Source organism: Myotis lucifugus, unplaced genomic scaffold, assembly GCF_000147115.1.
Source record: "Myotis lucifugus unplaced genomic scaffold, Myoluc2.0 scaffold_38, whole genome shotgun sequence".
Lineage (NCBI taxonomy): Eukaryota > Metazoa > Chordata > Mammalia > Chiroptera > Vespertilionidae > Myotis > Myotis lucifugus.
Genome location: NW_005871086.1, coordinates 6,949,150 through 6,974,258, shown reverse-complemented (window position 1 = coordinate 6,974,258; position 25,109 = coordinate 6,949,150). Strand labels below are relative to the sequence as shown.

The 25,109-nt window shown below is 39.0% G+C and overlaps 1 protein-coding gene and 1 non-coding gene across 2 annotated transcripts; both read right to left on the bottom strand.

The window, feature by feature from the left end:
* Positions 1–563: 563 nt before the first annotated feature.
* On the bottom strand, positions 564–23,745 carry TMCO5A (transmembrane and coiled-coil domains 5A). The gene is given in 10 exon segments (XM_006087504.1): positions 564–762; positions 7,273–7,383; positions 8,504–8,568; positions 9,003–9,062; positions 9,838–9,894; positions 13,185–13,256; positions 14,331–14,382; positions 14,943–15,077; positions 15,504–15,653; positions 23,711–23,745. Coding segments are annotated over 10 exon segments (936 nt in total).
* Positions 4,543–4,646, bottom strand: LOC111825755. Its single transcript, XR_002828946.1, has one exon. It is a non-coding gene; the product is annotated as a small nucleolar RNA U13 (small nucleolar RNA).
* Positions 23,746–25,109: the final 1,364 nt, after the last annotated feature.

Below are 25,109 nucleotides of genomic sequence, written 5' to 3'. Positions count from 1 at the left end.
TCCTACCTTCCCAAGGACATCTTGTCTCTAAGAGGAGAATGCCCATTCAAAGAGAGAGCAGAGAGATGAAACCCAATAACATTGCTTTGAGGCTTCTGGATCCAACCATGCCTGAAGCCCCAGATTTTTAGTTCCATGAGGCAATAACATTTTTTGATATAAATTTATAAATCAGCTAAGCGAAGGTCACTCGCAACCAAAGAGTGCTAATATAAGTAGTAAGCAATCTTCTGCATTGCAGGGATCCAGTTTCTTAGATTGTGAACATTCACTAGAAAAATTGATAAACTCTAACTTTGCTCAGCCTCCATGATATTATTCTAAAAATGGTCTAGTTCGTTTACTGTCTGGTACTGTTTCGCTTATCCATAGAGCCACAGACATCTATTGACAGAGCTCTTTACTGGGCAAGGTCAATCTTGGAAAGACAGCATGGGGAGGAAAGGTAATCAGGTAGGCAAACCTCAAGGGGAAAATGGAAGAAAACCTTTTCCCTCCTCAAGTTCTGCTGTCTCCTAGACGGACACCACTTGCTTCTTTGGCTCAAGGATATTTCCTGGGGGTCAGTGGGGTAGCATGTCCTCTGTCTCAAGCGTGAGAGATGGAAACAGGAAGCTTCTTAGCTTCCACAAGATGCCCCTGCTCAGTATCTTGGGCAGTACGTTGATAAGTACATCTGGATTTATAAAACTTATATGGAAAAACAAGTAGCCCAGAAGTCTGATGAAAAACAGGGTGATGAAAAAGGAGTATCGGAAAATCCTGAAAAGAGAAAGCCAAGAAACTGTTAACCAGAGGTTAGAAAACCTGGAACAAAATAGTAAGTCATATGTACGCCATGTCTAGCTTCTTCTGGGTGGTCAGATGTCTCCCACTCATTGTTGCTTTTATTCTCAACAATCCCTTATAAAGGCAGCCCCTACCCATAGCTACTCTCTCCTATCACTGGGTCTTACTTTGTTCTAGCATTTCTCACTGTCTGAAATTTTCTTTCTTCCTTTTTCCTTCCTTCCTTCCTTCCTTCCTTCCTTCCTTCCTTCCTTCCTTCCTTCCTTCCTTCCTTCCTCCCTCCCTCCCTCCCTCCCTCCCTCCCTCCCTCCCTCCCTCCCTCCTTTCTTTCTTTCTTTCTTTCTTTCTTTCTTTCTTTCTTTCTTTCTTTCTTTCTTTCTTTCTTTCTTTCTTTCTTTCTTTCTTTCTCTCTCTCTCTCTCTCTCTCTCTCTCTCTCTCTCTCTCTCTCTCTCTCTTTCTTTCTTTCTTTCTTTCGTTTCCAAAAATTGTTTTACAAAGTAGTGGTACCAAATTATACCCCACCAGCAAGATATATTTTTTTGTGAATCTGCATCCTCCCCAACACTTAATATGATCAAATTTTTTTAAAAAAATTGGCCAATCAAATGGATGTAAAGTAATGCCTTAGCATAGTCTTGGTTTTTATTTTTCTGATGAACAATGATGCTGAACATCTGATCATAAGCTTATTGGTCTTATGTGCTTTCTCTTGCCTGTTGACCTAGTAGGTTGTCTGGGCTTTCTTATTAATTATAAGAGTCCTTAATATCTGATATAAATCCTTTTCCATTGTGTGTATTTTAGTATCTTCCCTCTACTTTATAACTTTCACTTGCTCTAACGTATGAAAGAACAAAAATTATTAATTTTAATAAAGTCTAGTTTATCAGCCCTTTCTTTAATTAGAATCAGTGCTTTTTGTGTCTTGTTTAAAAAATAAAATCATTCCATACCTGAAGACCTAACAGACACTATTTTATTAAGAGTTTATGGTAGTTTAAAAATATGCCCACAAATTCTTTGATATTTTTCCCTTCAAGAGATTCCCCTCCATTGGAATGTGGACTGGACTCAATGACTTGTTTCAAAAGAAGAGAATATTGTGGAAGTGACAGTGTGTGACTTCCTAGACGGCACGCTGAAGACAGTGCAACTCCCTCTTTACTCTTAGGAGGGAGCCAGCAGTCATGCTGGGAGGACACACAATCAGCCCTGGGAGAGGTCCATGAGACCAGGAACTAAGATCTCTTGCCAATAACCAACAAAATTTGCCAGGTGTGTGTATAAATTGCCTTAAATGTTGACCCCCTAGTCCCAGCTAAGCCTTCAATGACTTTGGCCAACATCTTAACCATAACCTCCTAAGAGGCCCTGAGCTAGAACCATCAGCTAGGTGGTTCACAAATTCCTGACCCATAGAAACTGTGAAATAACAAATGTTTGTTGTTTGAAGCCACTAAGTTTTGGAGTCATTTTTTTTCTTTTGAAAATATTTATTTTGTTTTGTTTTATTTAATTTATTTTATTTTATTTTATTTATTTTATTTTTGCCATCACCATTTATCCCCTCTATGCCCTCTTCCACTTCCATCCACCCCCACAATCACCACACTGTTGTCCATGTCCATGAGTTCTCTCTCTTTTTTTTCTTTTTTGCGGCAGTAGATAATGCCCATTTTTGTTTGTTTGTTTTTTTGACATTTAAATCCTCAACCCATCTAGACTTGCTTTTTGTATATACTGTACAGTAGTAATCTGATCTTATTTTATAAATCTGGATAACCATTTTCTCCTCACCATATTTATAGAACAATTCTTCCTTTCCCCTCTGACATACAATCGCTGTCACATATCAATGTTTTATAAGTGAACTGTTTCAGAACTTTTTGTTTTATTTCATTGGTCAATTTTCTAAGTCCTGTGACAATACTACACAATCATAATTGCTGTAGCTTCATAGTAATTCCTGGAAGGGCATGTTTCCCACTCCTTGCTCTTCTTTAAAATTGCCCAGGTTTTTTTAAATCCTTACTCTTCCATATACAGTATTTTTTAGAACTTTATTCAAGCACATGAAAAATCTTTTGGGGAGTTTGGAGTTGAATTGACTCTATTAATCACTTGGAGACAATTGATATCTTTATGATGTTAAGGCCTCCTATCCATAACTATGATATTTCTCTTTTTTCACTCATGTTACCTTTAATATTTCCTGATAAATTTTTATAAATTTCACTATGGTATTCTTTATTTCTTCTTTAACTGATGTATTATTTTGCACCTGTGGTTTTAATATGATTTGCAGGAGGAAACTTCCATTGTTCTTGTTTGTTTGTTTTTGTATTACCCTTATCTACCTGTGCTGGGCTTCCTCCTGCCCCAGGACAAATTCACTACCCACTTCCATCCACAGTCAAAAACAGTCCTTCCCCACCAGCTTTTAACGTTTTCCTGTAGAGTTAATCTTGGTGACAGGATCCAGGATCCATTCTAACACAGCATCTTGGTCAGAATTAGAATCAGAAGCCCTTTACAAGCCTCTTCCCACCACTCTCCCTGAAGCTGGATATAACATTCATGAGAAGGTTTTGCGATGACATCTCAGGGATGACATTTCCAGGGAAAATCCTAGGAATAACCTAGCTTTCTTATCTCTTGAGTCAGTGCTCCACAGGATGTCAGAGCAGAACAAGAGGAAAGACATTTATAGTTTGATGTGATGAACTAGACTAGTAGGATGTTGTGAGGTTCTCTTCTGGATACCAACTCTCTGTTGAAAGTATTACATATGTCCCCTTTTTCCCCCACCGACCCCCTCCAGCCCTACCCCCTGCCCCAAGCCCTCACCATCCCACTGACTGTGTCCATGAGTTATGCATATAAGCATACAAGGTCTTTGGTTGATTACCTCTCCCCTACCTGCCCTCCCCCACCTTCTCTCTGAGATTCTACATTCTGTTCCATGCTTCCATGTCTCTGGATCCACTCCATTCATCAGTTTATTTTGTTAATTAGATTCCACATATGAATGAGATCATGTGTTACTTGTATTTCTCTGATTGACTTATTTCACTTAGCATGATACTCTCCAGGTCCCTCCATGCTGTCTCAAAGGGTAAGAGGAGATTCTTTTTTATAGCTGCATAGTATTCCATGGTGTAAATGTACCACAGCTTTTTTTATACACTCATCTACTGATGGGCACTTGGGCTGTTTCCAGATCTTAGCTATTGTAAATTGTGCAGACAATTCCAGGCTGGGTACTGGTATCAAAGTATAGGTGAAGAAATTCTGCTAGTTGTTCAGGAAACTTTATATTTAGAGATATCAAAATAAGTAATGCATCACTTATCTGGTATGAAAATTTCCAGACAATTGAAGCTGACCTTTAAGTACCAATAATTTTATGTTAACTATTTTGATGGAACACTTTTTACATACTATTTCAAACCACTTTGAATATATGTTTCTCTACACTTTCTTAAGCAGATTATATTGAACACAATTTGACCTTTTCTTGGAAATGCAAGGGCTTCATGAATACCAATTTCACTTTGCTATCAGAACTAATAATATCTACTCAGTTGTTTGAATCTTGAGTTCTTATTTAGTTTAACAAGTATTTTTTGAGCAATTTTTATGTGCTGGATAGTTAGGTGCTATCTCTTTTCATAGTCATTTTTCTCTTTTATTTGCTGTTAGGCAGTGGTATACTTGCATTTTGAAGTTCTCTCCCATTTCTATTTTTTCCATGTCAGAGGGGTAATGTACTGACATTGTAACAAGGTTTGAGGGAGGAATATTGTACAAAATAGCATGAAAACCCATTCATCATGCTTATGAACCACAGAAGCATGAAGATCTCCCCATTTTCAATCTACTGATGCTGCTGGGGAACTAGATACATCAAGATAATTCAAATTGTTAAAGGGAAAATGGAGTAAGAGGAGATTTGCTGTATCTGTTTTAGATGATTCTTGTTTCTGATGGCCATTAGGCCATGATTTTCTAATATTGGGAAGTTGAGATTAGTAATTGCCTTTGAACAAAGAAGTCATAACATTAGAACTGAGAAATGTAGTCATCGATGACATTAGTTTGTTGACTTAACTGTTTGTGTATGTGTGTGTCTATACAAGGTTCTCCTTGTCTAGACTTTGCTTTCTGCCAGGATGGCTAAGCATAACTCCCAGTTTTCCAGGAAGTGTACTCAAAGATATTTACTTACCTTTTACAGAACCATATTCCCTTATTTTGGAGAGATTTAACCTGGAAGAAGAAGGAATATTGATAAGCAATTTCTGGAAGCTACCATCACTGTCAAATAATATTTTGTGATGGCAATATATTTGTGAATAATATTCAGTGAACATTAGTTAATGTTACACAGTATTTAGGTAATATCTTATATTTTAATATGCATAAATAGATAGATGGAATATTAAAAATGTTTTTATTGATTTTTAGAGAGAGAGGAAGAGGGGGAGAGAGAAAAGAAGAAGGGGAGAGAAAGAGAGGGAGGGGGAGAGAAAGAGAGGGGGAGAGAGAGAGAGAGAGAGAGAGAGAGAGAGAGAGAGACATTGATCAGTTGCTTCTCACATGCACCTTGACTGGGGAGTGAATCCACAACCTGGGCATATACCCTGACCTAGAATAGAACTGTTGATCTTTAGGTGCATGGGGCAATGCTCAACCACTGAGCCGCACAGGCTAGGGCAACAAATAAAAACTTTAAAGATAAAAACATATGTATAAAATTTTATGTTTGCTTTTTACATACTGATAGGAATAAATGAAGGCATAGAAAGGTAAAGCATGTTGCCGAAGATCAGTGTTCCTAGAGACCAGGTGTTCTGATTCTGGGCTCTTTCAGGTGCACCCTCACCTTCTCCTTAGCCAGTAATCCTTAGAGAAGTTACAGGCTTTGAAAACCATACAAACTTATTCCAAGGGATACATTTTAAAAGCTATAAAAATGTAAAGGTGAGGATAGATCCTGAATTTCTGTGGTATCTCTATTCTAAAATATTTTCTTAGTTATTTCACTTTACTTTTAACTTTTAAAATAAAAATATGTACAGAAATTATAATCGTTCAAAGTGGGGGAAATGAGGCTCACAGAACTGGAATTAGAAACTTTCTGGGTTACAGATTTGGTTACAGCTGGAGTGAGATCAAGTGGCATGCTAGCTGGCCAGTTGCACAGGCAGCCTCTCTATAAAGATTGCTCAAACATCATAGGTCAGCAAGCCATCATGGGATTGATAATCTTGATAAAGACAACTGTTTTCCCTCTGATAGGTGGTCAGAGGGAACACTGCTAGCCACTGGTAATAGATGGTGAGACACATCAGGGAGCATGCCACGCTTGGTTCTAGAGAGGTTAATTTCAGTTTTGTTTGCTGAGGGTACGCAAGCTTGGGGCCAGAGTCACTTGTTCAGGACAAAGGGAACCATGGCCACCGTGAACATTGTCTAACATATATCTAAACATCTGGAGAATCTAAACAAGGGCAATCAATGGTTGATAATTATTATTACTTTAAAATATGTTTTTATTCATTTCAGAGAGAGAAAGGTAGAGTGAGAGAGCAAGAGATAGAAATATTAATGATGAGAATCATTGATTGGTTGCCTTCTGCACGCCCCCTACTGGGGATAGAGCCCACAACCCTGGGCATGTGCCCTGATCAGGAATCGAACTGTGACTTCCTGGTTCATAGGTGGACACTCAAACACTGAACCACACCCACTCGGGCTCAATGGTTAATTATTGATACTTGTTTATAAGGAACAGATTAAGTTCTCTTTTCTTAGATTATAAAGACCGTATGTCTCAACAACATAACATTTCTGGTGAATGCCAACCTTGGCTCTAAAGCCAATATAAATTACAAAAGCAAAGTCCAAAAAGTTTATTTTTTTTGTCCTATGTACTTGCTGCTACAAGATGTCACATGGGCCAAGAGGCCTGGTGCTTTATATCCAATCCTATTTCTTTCAGACATTTGCATGCTAGTATATTCTGGTGACATCATGATGTTAAATATAAATAGACATAAAGAAGCAATGACTTCCTATGTTTTAACTCAGGCCAACTCTGATTAGACGGTGGGAGATGCCTGATACTCTGTGTTGTAAAAGATTCAGGACCATGTTGGGATCATCAGGAAAGAGTATGTGGTTGTGGGAGATGGAAGGAATCAGTGGTGTATGTGTCATGTGCTGGCCTCCTCTCCATAGAGCGTACCCTCAGTTATATGTTCCTTCTTGCTCCCATTCTGCATTCCCTTAGGTCTTAGGCTAGTTTCTTTCAGAACATGTCATTTGTGTGTCTACAAAAAGAAGGAAGACAATTGTTCCTCAGCATCCTCTTTGCTTGCTTAGATTTGGAATGTCTTGGAATGATGTCTGGTACTGTTCTTGGAAAATACACATGGGAAGATTGGTAGATGATTGGTGGCTTGTGGTATTTAGGAAACTCCTTTGAGAGGCAATGGCACTGAGAGAAGCTGAGGGTCAGCGGAGTGCTTACCTTATTATTTCGGCTGTTGTACTTTTTGCTTGCAGAGCTCATGCTCAAGACTTTTGATCTTGGGGAAAAGAACCAAAATAGGGATTGAGTAAAGTACACTCCAATATTCACACTGTGACTACTTAAAAACAATTTTAGATCCTAAAGCTATACTGTCCACTATTGTAGCTACATGTAGATATTTACATGTAAATTAATTTAAAAAACATTTCCTCAGTGACAACTCAGTAGGTGACTAGGTTCTACCTATTGGATAGCACAGAAAGTTCTCTTGGGCAGCCCTGTTCTAGGATCTTAGCTTAGAAGCCAGGCCATAGCTAATGCTCAGGAAGAAGTTGGGCCATCTTGAAGGTGTCCTTTAGAGGCGAGGATCTCCAAGTCCTGGTGCCCTTACCCCCAGGCCGCAGTGTGTATTTGGGCTATTCAGAGGCCGAATGCAGTTTTGGTCTCCTTCTCTTGATTCCCAAGATTCCAAACTATTTAATAAATAGAAATACTTCTTAACTAACTTTAGATTTGACTTATAAAGAGGGTCAAGAAATGGAAGTGAGATTTTCGGTTTGGGTTTCTCACCAGTTAGACCCTTATTTATCATTTCTATTTTTTAAATTTTATTTCCCCCCCATCACCACGTATCCCTCTTATATCCTCTTCCACCTCCACCCATCCCAGCCCCTCATTTCTAATTTTTAATTTTCATAGTTTAATAGAGTTTGAGTTTTATACTATGATAGATTTAATGTGTGTCTAGGGATTAGTTTCATTTTATCCCATTTGGTTTCGTTTCCATATATTTGGAGGAAGTAAGGATGGTACTAAGTTTTAAGGCATTTTCTGTAATATATAAGGAATGTCCTACTTATCAAGGTGACTGACCAATAACCCTTTCTAAAGCATATGTTCTTGACCTTAATATAAACTTGAATAATTAATAATAAGATAAAATTATAAGGGGAGATGTGTTTCTCTAGTCTTTTAAGAAGCATGGGAGAAGGACCTGCACTTTGATGTTGGTGTGGTTTAAATGGAGGTCCACCAGATCACTGACAGGGGAACGCTGTGATGTTGGGGCACCCTCCGTTCCAACTAAGAACTGGTCAGAGAAATGTTTGCTCTGACCCAGGCTGAGATGGAGTTACCACTAAAACCAGGATGTTCCTTTGTTTGCCAAAGCTCACACTTCTCTCTCAAGGAACCGAGTCTCTAATTCTTCTTCTATTTTCTTCAAAGTTTCCTGGTACTTCTTCAAAGGGAAAGAAAAGAAACCACAGTTACTAATGAGAAGCTTTATGCTTTTGCTAATCATAATAAGCATGTATTATTACATTGTAACATGAATGTTTGGTATTCCTATTGCCCCTTTGTCTGCTTTCCTCACCCCCACCCCCACCCCACCACTATTGATCTCTCCCTATACGTCACCATTGGGCAGCACCTTGGGGTAACAGGGATTATAAAGAGGCAGAGTGCTCATTATTAATTTAAGAGCACAGAGGTTGGGAGACCATGACAGTAATAGAACTATATTAGTGGTGGTGATTCGAGGGCCCTGAAGTCTTTTGTAATACCACCCTGAAGAGTTAAAATTGTTCGAGATAGTATACTTTGAAAAGCCTGGTTACATTTCATCCTGTGCCTTAACAAACCCATTGCTAGCCCTTTACTTAGGAGCTGTACCTTTATGCAGAGGGCCTGGTCTTCACAGAGCTGGACCACAAATGCAAAGTCTTCCATTACCTGAGAAGCCAAAATTCAGTTTTAAAATTCTCTCAGTAAATTGCTTTAAGAATAAGAGTATGCTTGTTTTGTTCTACATCAAGACCCCAAATGTGAATTGTTCTAAGTATGTTTTAGCTGTATGTATGTATGTACTCATTTCTTTTCTTTTCTTTCTTTCTTTCTTTCTTTCTTTCTTTCTTCTTCTTCTTCTTCTTCTCTTTCTTCCTTCCTTCCTTCTTCCCTTCCTTCATCCCTCCCTCTCCCTCCTCCTTCCTTCCTTCCTTCCTTCCTTCCTTCCTTCCTTCCTTCCTTCCTTCCTTCCTTTCTCTCTCTCTCTCTCTCTCTCTCTCTCTCTCTCTCTCTCTCTCTCTCTTCTTCTTCTTCTTCTTCTTCTCCTCCTCCTCCTCCTCCTCCTCCTCCTCCTCCTCCTCCTCCTCCTCCTTCTTCTTCTTCTTCTTCTTCTTCTTCTTCTTCTTCTTCTTCTTCTTCTTCTTCTTTTTGGATAAACAAGCAGTAAGTACTTTCCAATCGCAACAGAAAATACTTGGGAACAGTTGGAGAAGAATAGATACTAATGTTGAATTTATGGATTATGGAATGTACCCTGTAGCAATGTTAGAAGGAAGTATTAGAGGACTGTATTAATGTTTCTTCCTCTCCTCCTTGGCCCCCTTATGGTCTGGATCTGGAATCCTATTCGAACTCAGTCATTTGAGGAATGCATTAGATGGTCTGACCAAGGATCAAGTTTCCCTTCCTTTGGGAGAAGTGACGTTGAAATCCCTGCCGTTACCTTGGTCAGCTTCTTCTCTTGGTCAGCACAGGAAGCTTCCAGCTGCTGTAACTTAGCCTGTATAAAGGAAAGGAGATTGGTAATACAGCAAAGTGGAAACGAGAGGGGACCCCATTCTGAAATGCTCTCTCAAAGGTTATCCCACAGGTGGCTGGAGTACACCAGGCACGATTGCAGATGTCTTTTTGATGGAGGAGCCAAACCATCCAGCATCCTTTGCAGCTGTCTGGGGACCTGCTTTTCTAAACTTTTGACCTCTTCCATCCATCAGTGCTGCCTTCACCCCTAAACTTCAATTCTCAGCTTCCTTTTTAGCTTTTTCTCTTAGGGGAAAACATCAATCTTGAAAAATTTCACTATTCCTTTCCCTTTTATAAATGCATTGCTCACTTTCTCCTCCCTCTCTGCATCCCTTCTTCCCTCTTTTCCTTCCTTAAATATTTGTTGAAAGCCAATTCTATATTGGCCACTATGCTGGAGTGACAGGAAGGGGGCAGGGGGAGCACTGAGGATACAGGGGTGGTAGGATTGATAGGCTCTCTGCCTCTCAGAGCTGACATTCTAGTTGGGGGACCTAACAAATAAGTCGACATGATAATGATAAGTGCTATGAAGGAAATGAAAACAGAGAAATGTGGTGAGAGTGAGTGATGGTGTAAGAGCTATTAGAGGTGGTTGGCTGAGGCCTCTCTGATGAGATGCTATTTTAGCTGATGTCCAAGTGATAAATATTACACAAATAGATATCTGGAAGAAATATGTTCCATGCAGAAGTTACAGCAAGGGCCAAGACTGAAGTAGCACAGTTTGGTGTGTATGGAGAAGTTACGTGGCTGGAACATGGGAGAGACTGGTAAGAAGAAAATGAGGTGAGGGATGTTAGATACGGATGAGATTCTGTGGGGTTTTATAATTTCTAAAACTAGTTTGATTCTTTATACTAATTGCAGTGAGAAGCCAGGAAAGATCTTGAAGTAGTAAAGACACAGTCTGATTTGTGTTTTTAAAGAGGACTTTTCTATGCATGGAACATTGCTTAGGAGTAAGAGTAGAAGCAGGAAGACTAGGTAGGAGGCTAGTATAGTGTGAAAGGCTATGGTGCCTTGCAAAAGGGTGGTAGCAGTAGATAGAGAGAAATGGATGCATTTGGGGTATATTCTGTAGCTAGAGCAGTCATGACTGCATATCCCTCCTTTTATTTTCAACTCTATTGTTCTCACTTTCATCTAGGTACCATTATTTCACATCTGTACTCTTCTAACAGTTCCTTTCCCTTCCAATCAATTACATCCAGGGCCAGACAATCAAATGTGCTAAGGGCTATATTTTCAAGACAATGATCTGAGTCACAGGGAGTTGAAGCAAGTATCCTATTAACTGCTGAACTGATCACCCACATGCAAGAGGACCAGAAGCAAAAGAAATGCTGTATATTTCATAGAATTAGAGATATCACCTGATAATTCTAAGTCACAGGTGGGCAAAGGGGAATGATTCAAATAGTTAATAATCCTCTAGAACTCTTTAGGGCTGGGCTGATCATTGCCAGGAAAAAATAGCCATTGTTCTGACAATGCCTGGAACTCTCCTATCTATTGTCTATCAGCTCAGCTCACCTAACATAGCCAGCACAGCAAGACTTAAAGTGTCACTTCTAGATTCTGGCTGGGTTACTGTCAGAAAAACTTGTCCTGGAGAGAAGAAGAAAGAAACTTCTCACTGCTGTAGTTATATAGCAAAGGAAGTCAAGGGGCTTCATGATCCTTTCTAGCCTGAGCTCTAATTTCTTCCCAATGTACACTATACCTGCAGGCTCCAGATTCCTTCCTTTCCAGATAAATTTCTTGGATAAGCATGGCCAAGCAAGTTTACTTGGTAGATTTGAACTTCCTGTGTTTTTTTCGGTCATCAACACTAATTGGCCAACAGAAGATAGGGGAGTCATTCCCTGCTCTTTCATTTTCTGTTTCTATTTTTAGTGTGTTCATATCTTTGGAGATTGCATACATACAGTGTGAGCTTAAGTGTGGGTTTAAGAAACCAAAGAGAAGTTAGATAAGGCAAGGACAAAGACTAATTCTACAGAAAGTATTTAGAATTTTATCTGCTCTCTGAATAAAATAGATAAGTCTTTAATTCTTCTTGTATCTTTGATCAGATGGTTGTGGTTGTGCCCAGATACTTAGCTTTGGAACAAAATTAGAGAAATGCCAAGCCCTGTGTGATGTGCTTAGTAGGTAGAGGTCACTATATACATCATATTGACAATGGGGATACTTTTGCCATGCTCAGAAAATAACAAAGCCTATCACACCAAGTAAATAAAGCAAACTCTGAGATGTGGATGGAAGGGTGGATTTTTTTTCTTTTTATTGTTGTCAGTATTATAGATAGTCCCCACTTTCTCCTTTTTTGCTCCCCTCCACCCAACCCCCGCCCCACCCCAGGCCTTCCCCATACTATTGTCTGTGTCCATGGGTTATGCATATATGTGTATCTTTGGTTATTCACTTCCTGACCCCTCCATCCCCTTCCCCACGGAGATCTGTTAAGTGTGTTCCATGCATCCATGCCTCTGGACCTATTTTGTTTGTCAGTTTATTTTGTTCATTAGATTCCACATATAAGTGAGATCATGTGATATTTGTCTTTTGCTAACTGGCTTATTTTGCTTAGCATAATAGTCTCCAGGTTCATTCAGGCTGTTGCAAAGGGTAAGAGCTCCTCCTTTTTTACAGCTGCATAGTATTCTATTGTAGGTTACTAAATATTTAAGTGAACAATTGAACAAATTCTTTCTGGGTTGGAATTATTAACAAGGTGTGTGAACTGTCTAATGCATAGTAGATTTACAAATCCTAGTTCTGCCTCTGGATTCATACATATATTTCAGTCAGACTTTTAAATAATGACCTTAAAATTATGTGTCTTTTTAAAGTTTTTGCCCTCCATAAAAGGGAAAAATATTTTATCCACACAAATTTTTATATTCACAACCTCATTCAATCTTCAAATTGAAGCTGGCAGTAACTGATTAAATTGCCCAACTTCATACATCAACCACACTAAATGCCGGGGCCAGCATTTAAACTACAGACTTTACCTCCAATGTTATATATGTATTCGTGTTCTACTTTTCCTGATGGAAGTGAGAACAAAATATGTAGATTCAGAGTGAAAATTCTTAATAACGGCAGAGGAGAATTCAGCATTCAGTGGCTCTGTCTTAAGCTTGACAGGGACTAAAACTACAAACAATTCATTCCAACCTTGACAATTGTTTCCACTTGAAGGCTTATTTCCTGGTCACATACCCCAAACCCATTTAAAACAGTTTTTTCGTTTACCTTTGACTCTTCTGGGGTTCCCTCTAGATTGCCCTTTTCAGACCTGGTTGCTTTAGGTGATTTTCTTGTAAGCTATGGTTTCAAATAATAATAATGATAAAAAAGCATTTCAAATAAACAAAAATACATCAAATTAAAAGCTATAGAAGACAAAGGCATTTTCTGATGTGTGGGGGCCAGTAACTTGGTCTTGATAAAAACTGCAAGAGGTCTAGCTGGTTTGGTCAGTGGTTAGAGCAGCAGCCCACAGACTGAAGGGTTGCGGGTTTGATTCTGGTCAAGGGCATGTACTTCAGTTATGGCTCAATCCTGGCTCAGGTCAGGACGTATATGGGAGGCAACAATCGATGTGTCTCTCTCATGTCGATGTTTCTCTCTCTCTCTCTCTCTCTCTCTCTCTCTCTCTCCCTCTCTCTCTTTCTCTCTCTGTCTCTCCCCCACCCTTCCACTATAAAAATCAATGGAAAAAATGTCCTCAGGTGAGGTTTAACAAAACAATAACAACAAACAAACAAACAAACAAACAAACAAACTGCCAGGAGATGGTCCCTTGGTGGATACACAGGAACACCTTAATTCTACTTTCATCTTCTCACTAGTCTTAGCCACCAGAGCTAGAGTCCACTCAAAACACGAGTGCTTCCCTGAACCCAATTTTGGGTCACTCAGGGTTGCAGGCATGGGTCATAAAGTAGGGTAATCATAGGAAATCCACTGAACTCTGAGTAGAAGTTGGGGTAGAGGGAATGCCTGGACAAGGGAAAGGGAATTCTTGGAATTTACTTTTTAAAAGTCTCTATTGAAAGTAAAATTAACTTCACCGCAAAGGCTCCAGTCAATTACTTCAACAGAGTGTCTGTTGGAATCCATCTTCTGTGGTAGGATGAAGAAACCATGGGATCACTGAATACCTTGGATATCCCACCTGCTGTTTTCACCTGGTGCTTCCAGGGAGAATCGATGGCATTTAGGTCATGAAGCTCAGCCTCAGGAGAGTAGAGCAGGAGTAGTACACGCCCCCCCCCCCCCCCCCCCGCGTTCGGGGCTCCCTGACAACTGGGGTCCTCTATAAAGAATTTTCCTCCCTGCCTCTTTGAAGACTGGGAATGGTGTGGGGACACTGGGGAACACAGAACTCCATCCCACCTTTCTTTGCAGGTCGTCTATACTGTGGACCAGAGTCTCATTCTTCCTTTCCCTGTTGAAAAGAGGTAGAGTATAAGTGGGCATCTGTACACCACCATCCTTAATTCAGTGGATTCTTCGCCATTTCACCCCAGTGATATTTTCCTGCAGTAACTCTACCTTGCTTCATAAAGCACCCGTGGTTTGATCTCAATATATACACACCAACTTTCCAGGGACAGAGACGCCCACATGTAGGGCCTATCAATATTAAATGTTATCAAAGAAACTCTGCCTTCCACACATCCCTTTCCACGCATGAGCCCATTCTGCCATGACTTTTTTGTTTTAAATACTTTTAGTTCCTCTTTTTCAAATTTATTGATGACATTATTACAGCTGTCCTGTACCCCCCCCCCCCCGCTTTACCCACCTTCACCCAAGCCCCACACCCCCTTCTTCTGGCCATCACCACAGTTGTCTATGTCCATGGGCTATGCATATACTATGTTCTTTGTCTGCCATGACTTTTCAGCTGACTCTTCTTTGAATATAAAAAGGGAGGACTAGCTTTTCTGACAATTGATGAAGGACAGGACGAGGAATAAAACTTATCAAATAGCTCTCCCCAGCTCCTAGCTTACAAGTCTATCTGTTTCTTCTTCCAGCTCCTGCAAGGCTCTTTCCCTTTCTAGTGTGGTGCAGTTTTCCTTCTCCCACTCCTCATCTTCTGCCGAATCTCTGGTCTGAGTGACCTCACTTTCCAGCCTGAATGGCACAAGCACAAACTGTGAGAAGCTGGCAGTTTCAGAACTGATAAAACACAGATATCAGTTTTAAGGGTACATCAATGACAATAAATACAGATCTCAAGTTTAGAACCCTTCTCTCCTGGATCCTTAGAATCAGATTCACTTTAAAGGTAGGAAAAGTAACACTCCCCTGCTTTCCAAGTCAAACACACAATGTTCTTTCTACTCAGGTAAATGTCACCTAGTCTCTTAGAAATCTGCTAGAAACTTACTATATTTCAGGGAATAAGCCAAAGAGAAATGCCCAAGAATGAAGAAGAAAGTTTTAGCTAAACAAAGTAGAGGTCTCTAGAGCAAGCTGGTAAATTTAGTTGTGTCTCTTCTTCACCCTTCTCCCCTCTTTTTGGATTGGGAGTTTCGCATATGAAACCCTCACACTCACCTCTGAATCTCATCTTCTTTCTCGTGGATTTTGAGGAGAAGTTCCTGATTTGCTTCGTCTATTCTCTGCATATCCTTTTCAAGGTCCATGTTCAAACTGTTAATGTTCCTCTTTGACTGGGCCAGTCTTAAGATTTCCACTTTCTTTGACCTATAGGCTCAGCCCCCAAATAAACAAGGGCCAGTTATCTTAAGATCAATAAACTTTGGGCTAAAGGGGGTATCTAGTAGGCCTGTAATTCATCGATATCACTCTTTCTGGGAGCAAGCCTTTTATTTCTCATTCGTAAGAAATTATATTTCTTAATCATGCTCTACAAACTCAGCCAGCAATGGAGCTCTTCCCCCAAGCTTTTTCGTCCAGAGTGCTCCACTCTGATTGCAGAAGCTTTGCTTCCCTAAATCTCCTAGTGCCATGGTCGGCAAACTGCGGCTCGCGAGCCACATGCGGCTCTTTGGCCCCTTGAGTGTGGCTCTTCCTAAGCCTTAGGAGTACCCTAATTAAGTTAATAACAATGTACTTGCCTATATAGTTTAAGTTTAAAAAATTTTGTTCTCAAAAGAAATTTCAATCACTGTACTGTTGATATTTGGCTCTGTTGACTAATGAGTTTGCCGACCACTGTCCTAGTGCATTGAAGAGAATGGTTTCTCATACACATTTTTCACAAACATCTGCTCATGCAGTACACTTTTATTGAGTACTTTTATCCAGGCAGCTGGCACATCACGTATGGTTGGGCCCAGCTCTGTGCAGAGCCACAAGAGGTTTCCACCAGCAGGTAGGGCTTTAGTCTTTCCCTCCTTCCCGTCTCAAATATTCTCCATTGCCTACTAGAAAGCTTAAGAGCTACCATGGGAAATCACGCCATTGAGCACACAATAGGACCGAAGCATTCATTTTCAAGAGTGCAAACATTGGTGACATCAGAGGAAGGGCAGTGTGAGAGGTTCCCCTATTCTCTCCCCTTAAAGTTACAACAATTTAAACAGCTATAATTCAACAAAGGATTCCCTGCTCAACACACAAACGTGCCTGAGACACAGGCGCACTGAAACTTCTGAAGGTGGGTGAGTGGGAGTGAGCCAGGGAGGAGGGCAGGGAGAAGCGTGGACAGTGCCACTGACTGACACAGCCTGTGGGTCTTGGGAGAGGGGAAGAACCAGGTTGCTGCCTGCACTCCCTGAGCCTAGAGAAGCAAGGTGATACTGTGAGCTCTGCCAGAGTGGTCGGTGCATGGTGCACGCTGTGGCTAAACCCATGGCCCAGGTGGAGACAGAGCACACAGGTTACTGTGATTGCCTGGCAGCTGCCATTGCCAGGCAGAAAAACAATGCCAAGGAGCCTGGCCATCTCCCCTCATCCACCCAGAGTTCGCTCCCCCTCACCCTCTCAGAGCTTGCAGCGGGACCCAGAAGAGGCTGTAGTGGTGAGTGCTGGGCTACAGAGCATATTGTATTCAACCCTGAAACCTGGAACAATGGAGGTATTTTTTCCTCTGAGTGGTAGGCACATGCTGCTGCTGATCCCTGTGACAGAGGGTAAAGACACAGAGGTGATATCTGGCAGTCACCATTACTGGGGGGAGACAAAGCTACAAAGGTACCAGCTGATCTCTCCCAGCTCATCTCACTCCCACTCATTGTGGCTATGCTGTTGGCAGAGGCTGGTTGCAGGGTACAGCTTGGAACCCCAATGCTCAGCACATTCCCCCATGGGGGTGGTGCCCTGAGACCAATGAGACCTGATCACAAAAGAAGATGCCGACCTCCCTAGGAAATAAAGGGCATTTTTCACTACCCTCAGAGATCCCAGAAAAAAGATAAAATGGCTATAGGAAATCCGAGAAGCCAGAGCAGTGCAAGAGAAACTAAAAAACTGTCAGTGCTTCATTGCCCCTAAGTGGAAAACAAAAGAAAGACTTCCCTTATCAAGTAGAGAATGCCACTCTTAATAATATAATTCCCTCAGATGCCTAGACAGAGAAGGAATCCATCAAATACCTAAAATAACCAAAGTAATGAGGTAGCTCAGAAAGAAAATGGAAAATCCCCAGAAAATAAATGTAAAGACAGAAATATGTGGTTTAAATGACAAAGAATTCAAGATTTCAGTTCTGAAAAAAATTCAATGAGACACAAGAAAATGCAGAAAGTTTAATGAATTCAGAAATAAAATAAATGAACAAAATGAATACTTTACCAGAGAGATCGAAACTTTAAAAAAAGAACCAAATAGAAATTCTGGAGATGAAGAACTCAGTAAAAGAGATGAATGATTAACAAGCTTAGGAAACAGAGTTGACAAGATGGAGGAAAGAATTGGTGACATTGATGATAGAAATCTAGAAATGATGCAGATGAAAAAAGAGATTTGAGAGTAAAAAACAAAAAATAAACAAAAAACCCCAAAAGATGAAAAAACTCTACAAGAACTATCTGACTTCATCAGAAAGAGTAATAGGCTTACCAGAAGGAGAAGAGAGGGACAAGGGAATAGAGAGACTATTCAAATATTTGATGAAAACTTTCCAAACCTATAGAAAGAGCTAGATCCTTGAATCCAGGAAACAAACAGAACACTTAATTATCTCAATCCAGAAAGGCCTTCTCCAAGACACATTATATTAAAATTGTCAAAAATTAACGACAAAGAAAGAATTCTCAAGACAGGCAACGGAAAAGAAGACAGTAACATGTAAAGGAAAACCCATTAGATTTATCAACATAAACCCTACAAGCCAGGAGAGAGTAAAATCAAATATTTAAACTATTGAAAGAGAGAATCTACCAGCCAAGAATAATACTAGTATATCCAGCAATCTTATGCTTTATATATGAAAAAGAAATAAAGGCTATTCCAGACATACAGAAGCTGAGAGAATTTACCACCACAAAATGAAATGGGTTAATTATATCTGAAACAAAACTATGAGTAAGATTATTAGACAGACAGAAGCAGTATATTATAACCCTTTTTCAGAAATGGGTATTATACATTTAAAAATAAATTTTAGAGCAAGTAAAAACATTAAAAAAGGAGAGAAGACAAAGACAATATATTGTAATTTGTAAATGAACTCACAGCAAAAATGGAGATAATTTGTGACAATAAAAACATAAAAGGGGAGGAGGTAAGGTCTGAATTTGCAAAGGGGAATGGAGATAAGATGCATTCAGAAGAAAAAGGACTTTCTTTTGCAATACCCAATGGTAACCATATACAAAAAAATCTAAAACTGAGACACATTAGTTAAAAAAAGAGAAAACAGAGAAAAAAATCATAGAATACCACCAAACTAAAACAACAGACAGACACACAAGGGAAAAGAAACAATGGAGACACAGAATTATCAGAAAACAAAAGATAAAATGGCTACCGGAAGTCCTCATACATCAATAATCACCCTAAATATAAATGGACTGAATTTAGCAATAAAAAGGCAGAGGAACAGATTAGATAAAAAAACAAAAACAAACAAACAAAAAAAACCCCAATCATATGTTAGCTTCAGGAGGCACATTTTAACTGTAAGAACAGATATTGACTCAAAGTGAAAAGGTGGAAAATGATTTTTTGAGCAAATGAGCAGAGAAAAGTGGATGCAGCCATACTTACATATGACAAAATAGATTTTAAGATAAAGTAGTAACAAGAGACAACGGTGGACATTTTATAATGATAAAGGGAAAAATACTTCAAAAAATATATACTTTTCAACATACATACACCCAACCAGGGAGCACCAAAGTATATAAAGCAACTACTAACAGAATTAAAGGGAAAAACTGACAAAAACACAGTTATAGTAGGGGGTCTAAATACACCATTGACAGCCATGGATATATCATCCTAACAGAAAATCAATAAGGAAATATTGGCTTTGAATGACACATTAGACCAAATGGACATAATTGACATTTACAGAGCCTTTCATCCCAGAACAACAGTTATACATTCTTTTCCAGTGCACATGGAACATTCTCAAGGACAGACCATATTTTGGGATGCAAAACTAGCCTCAACAAATTCAAGAAGATTGAAATTATACCAAGAAAATTCTCTGATCACAATGCTCTGAATCTGGAAATTAACTGCACAAAGCAAGGGAGGAATACCACAAATATGTAGAGATTAAACAACATGCTACTAAAAAACAACTGGGTTAAAGAAGAAATAAAAGGAGAGCTAAAAAGATCCATAGAGACAAATAAGAATGATAATATGACATGTCAAACTATTGAGATGCATTAAAAGCAGCAATAAGAGGGAAGTTTATATCATTACAGGTTACCAAGAAACAAGAAAAACCCTAAATAAACAACCTAATATTAAATCTTAAAGAACTAGAAAAAGAAGAAATGCAGCCCAAAGTTAGCCAAGCAGGAAAAATAATAAAAATGAAAGCAGAATTAAATAAAACAGAGAATAAAAATACAATACAAAAAAATTAAGGCAATGAAGAGTTGGTTCTTTGAAAAAGTTAATAAAATTGACAAACCTTTGCCTGGAATCACTAAAGAAAATAGAGAAAAGACTTAAACAAAACCAGAAATGAAAGAAAAGTTACCACAGACATCATAGATATATAAAGGTTTATACACAAATACTGTGAAAGCCTATATGCCACCAAACAATAACCTAGAAGATCAGACAAGTTCTTAGAAATATATAACCTTCCTAGACTGAATCACGAAGACTTGGAAAATCTACACAGAATGATCATCAACAGTGAGGAAATTGAAGCAACCATTAAAAATATCTCAAAAAGTAAAAGTCCAGGGCCAGATGGCTTCACTCATGAATTCTACTAAACATTCAAAGAAGATTTAATACCTATCCTTCTCAAACTCTTCCAAAAAGAAGAGGCAATACTTTCTAACACATTTTATGAGGCCAACATTACCCTGATACCAAAACCTGGAGAGAATAACACACCAAAAAGAAAGCTACAAATGCAAAACTCTGAAACAAAATACTAGCAAACTGGATACAACAATACATTAAAAAGATAGTACATCGTGATCAAATGGGGTTCATTCCAGGAGCTCAAGGATAGTTCAACATAAGCAAAGCAATCAATATGATACACCTCATTAACAAAAGAAAGGATAAAAATCATATGATCTTATCAATACATGCATAAAATTATTTTGATAAAATATAACATTCAATTATGATTAAAACACTCAATAAAATGAGTGTATAAGGAAAATATCTCAACATAATAAAGGCCATATATGACAAACTTTCAGCTAATATCATACTCAAGATGAAAAAGTAAAAACTTTTCCTTTAAGCTCAGGAACAAGACAAGGTTGCCCCTTCTCACCACTGCCATTCAACATAGTACTATAAATCCTAGAAGGAGCAATCAGGCAAGAGAAAGAAATAAAAATTATCCAAATTGGTAATGAAGAAGTAAACATGTTACTTTTTGCAGATGGCATCATTCTTTACATAGAAAACCCTAAAGACTCCAGCTAAAAACTATTAGAAACAATAAACAAAATCAATTTGCAGTATACAAAATCAATCTACTAACAATAAAATTTCAGGGTAAGAAAAAAATAATTCCAATTGCAACAAAAAGAATAAAATACCTAGGAATAAACTTAATAAAGAATGTGAAGGACATATACACTGAAAACTATAAGACATTATTAAAAGAAATTGAAGAAGATACAAAGAAATGGTAAGATATTTTGTGTTCATGGATTGGAAGAATTAACATAGTTAAAATGGCCACATTACTCAAAGCAATATACAGATTTAATGCAATCCCCATTAAAACCCCACTGGCATTTTAAAAATAAATAGAATAGCCAGCCAGTGTGGCTCAGTGGTTGAGCATTGACCTATATATGAATCAGGGGGTCACAGTTTGATTCCAGGTCAGGGCACATTCCCCAGTAGGGGGCAGGCAGGAATAGCTGATCAATGATTCTCTCTCATCATTGATGTTTCTCTCTCCCTCCCTCTCCCTTTCTCTCTGAAATTAATAGAAATATATTTTTAAAAATAGAACACAAAGTCATCAGATTTGCATGGACCCACAAAAGACCCTGAATAGCCCTGACTGGTTTGGCTCAGTGGATAGAGCATCGGCCTGCGGACTGAAGGGTCCCAGGTTCGATTCTGGTCAAGGGCATGTACCTTGGTTGGGGGCACATCCCCAGCAGGGGGTGTGCAGGAGGCAGCTTATTGATGTTTCTCTCTCATTGATGTTTCTGACTCTCTATCCCTCTCCCTTCCTCTCTGTAACAAACCAATAAAATATATATATATTTTTAAAAGACCCTGAATAGCTAAAGCAACCATGAGAAAAAAAGACAAAGCCAGAGGTATCACACTCCTTGACATCAAATTATACTACAAAGTGACAATAATCAAAACAGCATGGTATTGGCAGAAAAACAGACACACAGACCAATGGAACAGAATTGAGATTCTAGAAATATGCACAGATATATGGGAAAATAATCTTCAACAAAATAGCAAAAAGCATACAATGGAGAAAATAAATCCTCTTCAATAAATTGTCCTGGGAGAATTGGAAAGCCACATGCAAAAGAATAAAACTAGATTGCTATCTGTCACCATACACAAAAATTAGCTCAAAATGGATCAAAGACCTAAATACAATCCTGAAACAATAAATTACATAGGAGAAAACATAGGTACTAAACTTATGGGCCTTAATCTTAGAGAAGATTTTATGAACTTGACTTCAAAGGCAAGGGGAGCAAGAGCAAAAATAAATGAATGGGACTATATCAAGCTAAGAAGCTTCTGCACAGCAAAAGAGACTTTCAACAAAACAAAAAGGTAACTAACCAAATAGGAAAAGATATTTGCAAACAACACTTCCAAGAAGGGTTTAATGTCCAAAATATATAAAGAACTCATACAACTCAACAACAAAAACAATTCAATTAAAAAATGGTCAGAGGACCTGAACAGATACTTCTCCCAAGAAGACATACAAATGTCCAACAGATATATGAAAGAAAAGATACTCAACATCACTAGCTATTAGGGAAATGCAAATAAAACTACAACGAGATACCACCTCGCATCTGTTAATGGCTATCATCAATAAGACAAGTAACTGAGTGTTGGAGATATTGTGGAGGAAAAGGAACCCTCATTCACTGCTGGTGGGAATGTAAATTGGTACAGCCACTATGGAAAATAGTACGGAAGTGCTTCAAAAATTAATAATAGAGTTACCATATGACCCAGCAATTCCTGCTCTCAGTACCTACCCAAAACATTTGAAAACATTTGTAAAGATAGATATATCCCTATGTTCACTGCAGCATTATTCACAGTAGCCAAGACATGGAAACAACAGAAGTGCTCTTCAATAGATGATTGGATAAAGAAGATGTGGCACAAATATACAATGGAATGCTTTTCAGCCACAGGAAAAGATGAAATATTGTCATGTGCAACAACATGGATGGATCTTGAGAATATCATGTTAAGTGAAATAAATCAGATGGAAAACGTTAAGAACCCTATGATATCACTCATATGTCAGATATAAAACTAAAAACAACCAATGAACAAACAAGACAAACAAATAAAAACTCATAGCCACAGACAACAGTTGGTTGTTACCAGAGGGAAAGGAGGGTGGGGAGGAGGCAGGTAAGGGTAAAGAAGGTCCAATATATGCTGACAAAAGGAGATTTAACTTTGGGTGGTAAACACACTATGCAATATACAGATGATGCATATAGAATTGTACATGGAAACCTATGTTATTTACCAATGTCACCCCAATAAATTTAATAAAAAACGCAAACATCTTTTTTTGAAGTAAATTTGTAAAAAGGAATGCTAACACTAGAGTAGTCTAGAAAGGGTGCTTGGCACATGTGAAGCTCTCAATAAACTTTTCCTTGGTTTGTCTTTGAAATGATTAACCAGAATTAAGGTAGTGAGATAGAAGGACTTTGAGTAGGAATGGGATGATTTTGGAAAAGAAAGTCCTACCCTGGAAAGCTGGCTTGGACAGGGAATTTGCAGATGTTCTCACTTCAGGTAGGCATACAGTCCTTGGGGTGGAGTGCAGTGGGAGATGGATAGGTAAGAGCAGAAGGAGAAAGGGAGATGAGAAGATGAGGGAAAGCACCAATAGCAGACCAGCTTCATACCTTGGTCCTTGGATGTGGCTTTGCATAATCATGATTACTTACTCATAATCTAGCTGATTTTCCTTGTGTTCTTCCATTGTAGATTCCCTAGAATACCAGCAGAGATGTTGCTCATGAATTGGGGGAAATGGGTCTATGTATGAAACACAGAGTAGCTAGCTAAGAGTCCAAAATATAGGAGCAAAATTAAGTTAACTGGTTTTCTCCCTTCAATCCTCACATTTTGGCCATGACAAAACCTAGCCTTTTGGTTCTTCTGCCCGTATCTGATTATGCCTTAGTAAGGATACAGTGAGGAGATAGGGATAATGCTGGAAAGTTAAATATATGTCCTGCTAGTAGCTATATTCAGAGATGGATCACCTATCCCAAACCTTTGGAAGTTTATACACAGAAGTAAGAATAAAGATTATCAATTATTCTTAGGTCCCTTTTTGCTCTAGGCCCTGCTGCTTTCTTTAAGGTCCCAAATGAGAATGGTGTGCATAACCACCCTAAAAAGTAATCTCTCTGCTCTCTAGCCTGGCCTTTGCAAGAATCTTTCTATATTAAGATCTTTGATATTAAATTGGCTAAGGAAAACCAAGCCAAAGTTTTTGGCTCATTCTGCCCCTTAGTTTCCTCTTTTACTTCATTTCTTCAACGAACTCTACCTCCCCTCTGCTGGATATGATCTTTCTGACTCTGCCCTAGTCAATATTCTTCTGAAGAGTCTAATCTTTTCCCACTGGAACTATCCAGTAGAATCTCAGAACCTGCCAAGTGGTCATGGCTCTGCTGTTGACATTAGGTGGGCGGGGCAGCATGTCACAATGGGGAGGATGACAATGGGTTCTCATGACTGGTATGGAGTTCAGAGCCTAGATGGGCGCACGTGTTTCATGGCCGAGTCTTCCCTCTGGCAGCAGTAGGTTTAATGGGCCTGATTTCTGGGGAGCATGAAGGGGTAGCCCCTTTCTTTTTTATTTCTCTGGCAGGTTGAGCTCCTTCCCAAGTGTGACTTCTTTGAGAACTCTGAGTCCCAAGACCAGCAGTCTGATGCCATGCTGTAGCTAACTAACTAACTAACTAACCATTCATTCATTCATTCATTCATTCATTCATCAAGCACTGAAACATTGAGAGAGCACCTGTGTATGCCAGGCAGGCACTGTTCTAAGCACTAGGCAGGCAGAGTGAACAAAACACTTTGCTCTCATGGAATTTACATTCTAGGATGTGTGTTTATAGGGGGAAGGGTAGCACAAGCAACAAAATAAATGAATCTATTTATTTTTATTTGGTGTGATAACAGAGGAGAATGCTAGGAGGAAACAAATGAGTGAAGTGGGTAAGGGGAAATGCATTGTGTATTGTGTGTGGGAGAGAAGGTGTTGCAGTTTTCAATAGGGCAGAGGAGAGAAAGCAGCTGAGCATTTTCAGAGCCAGTGGTGTAGATGTG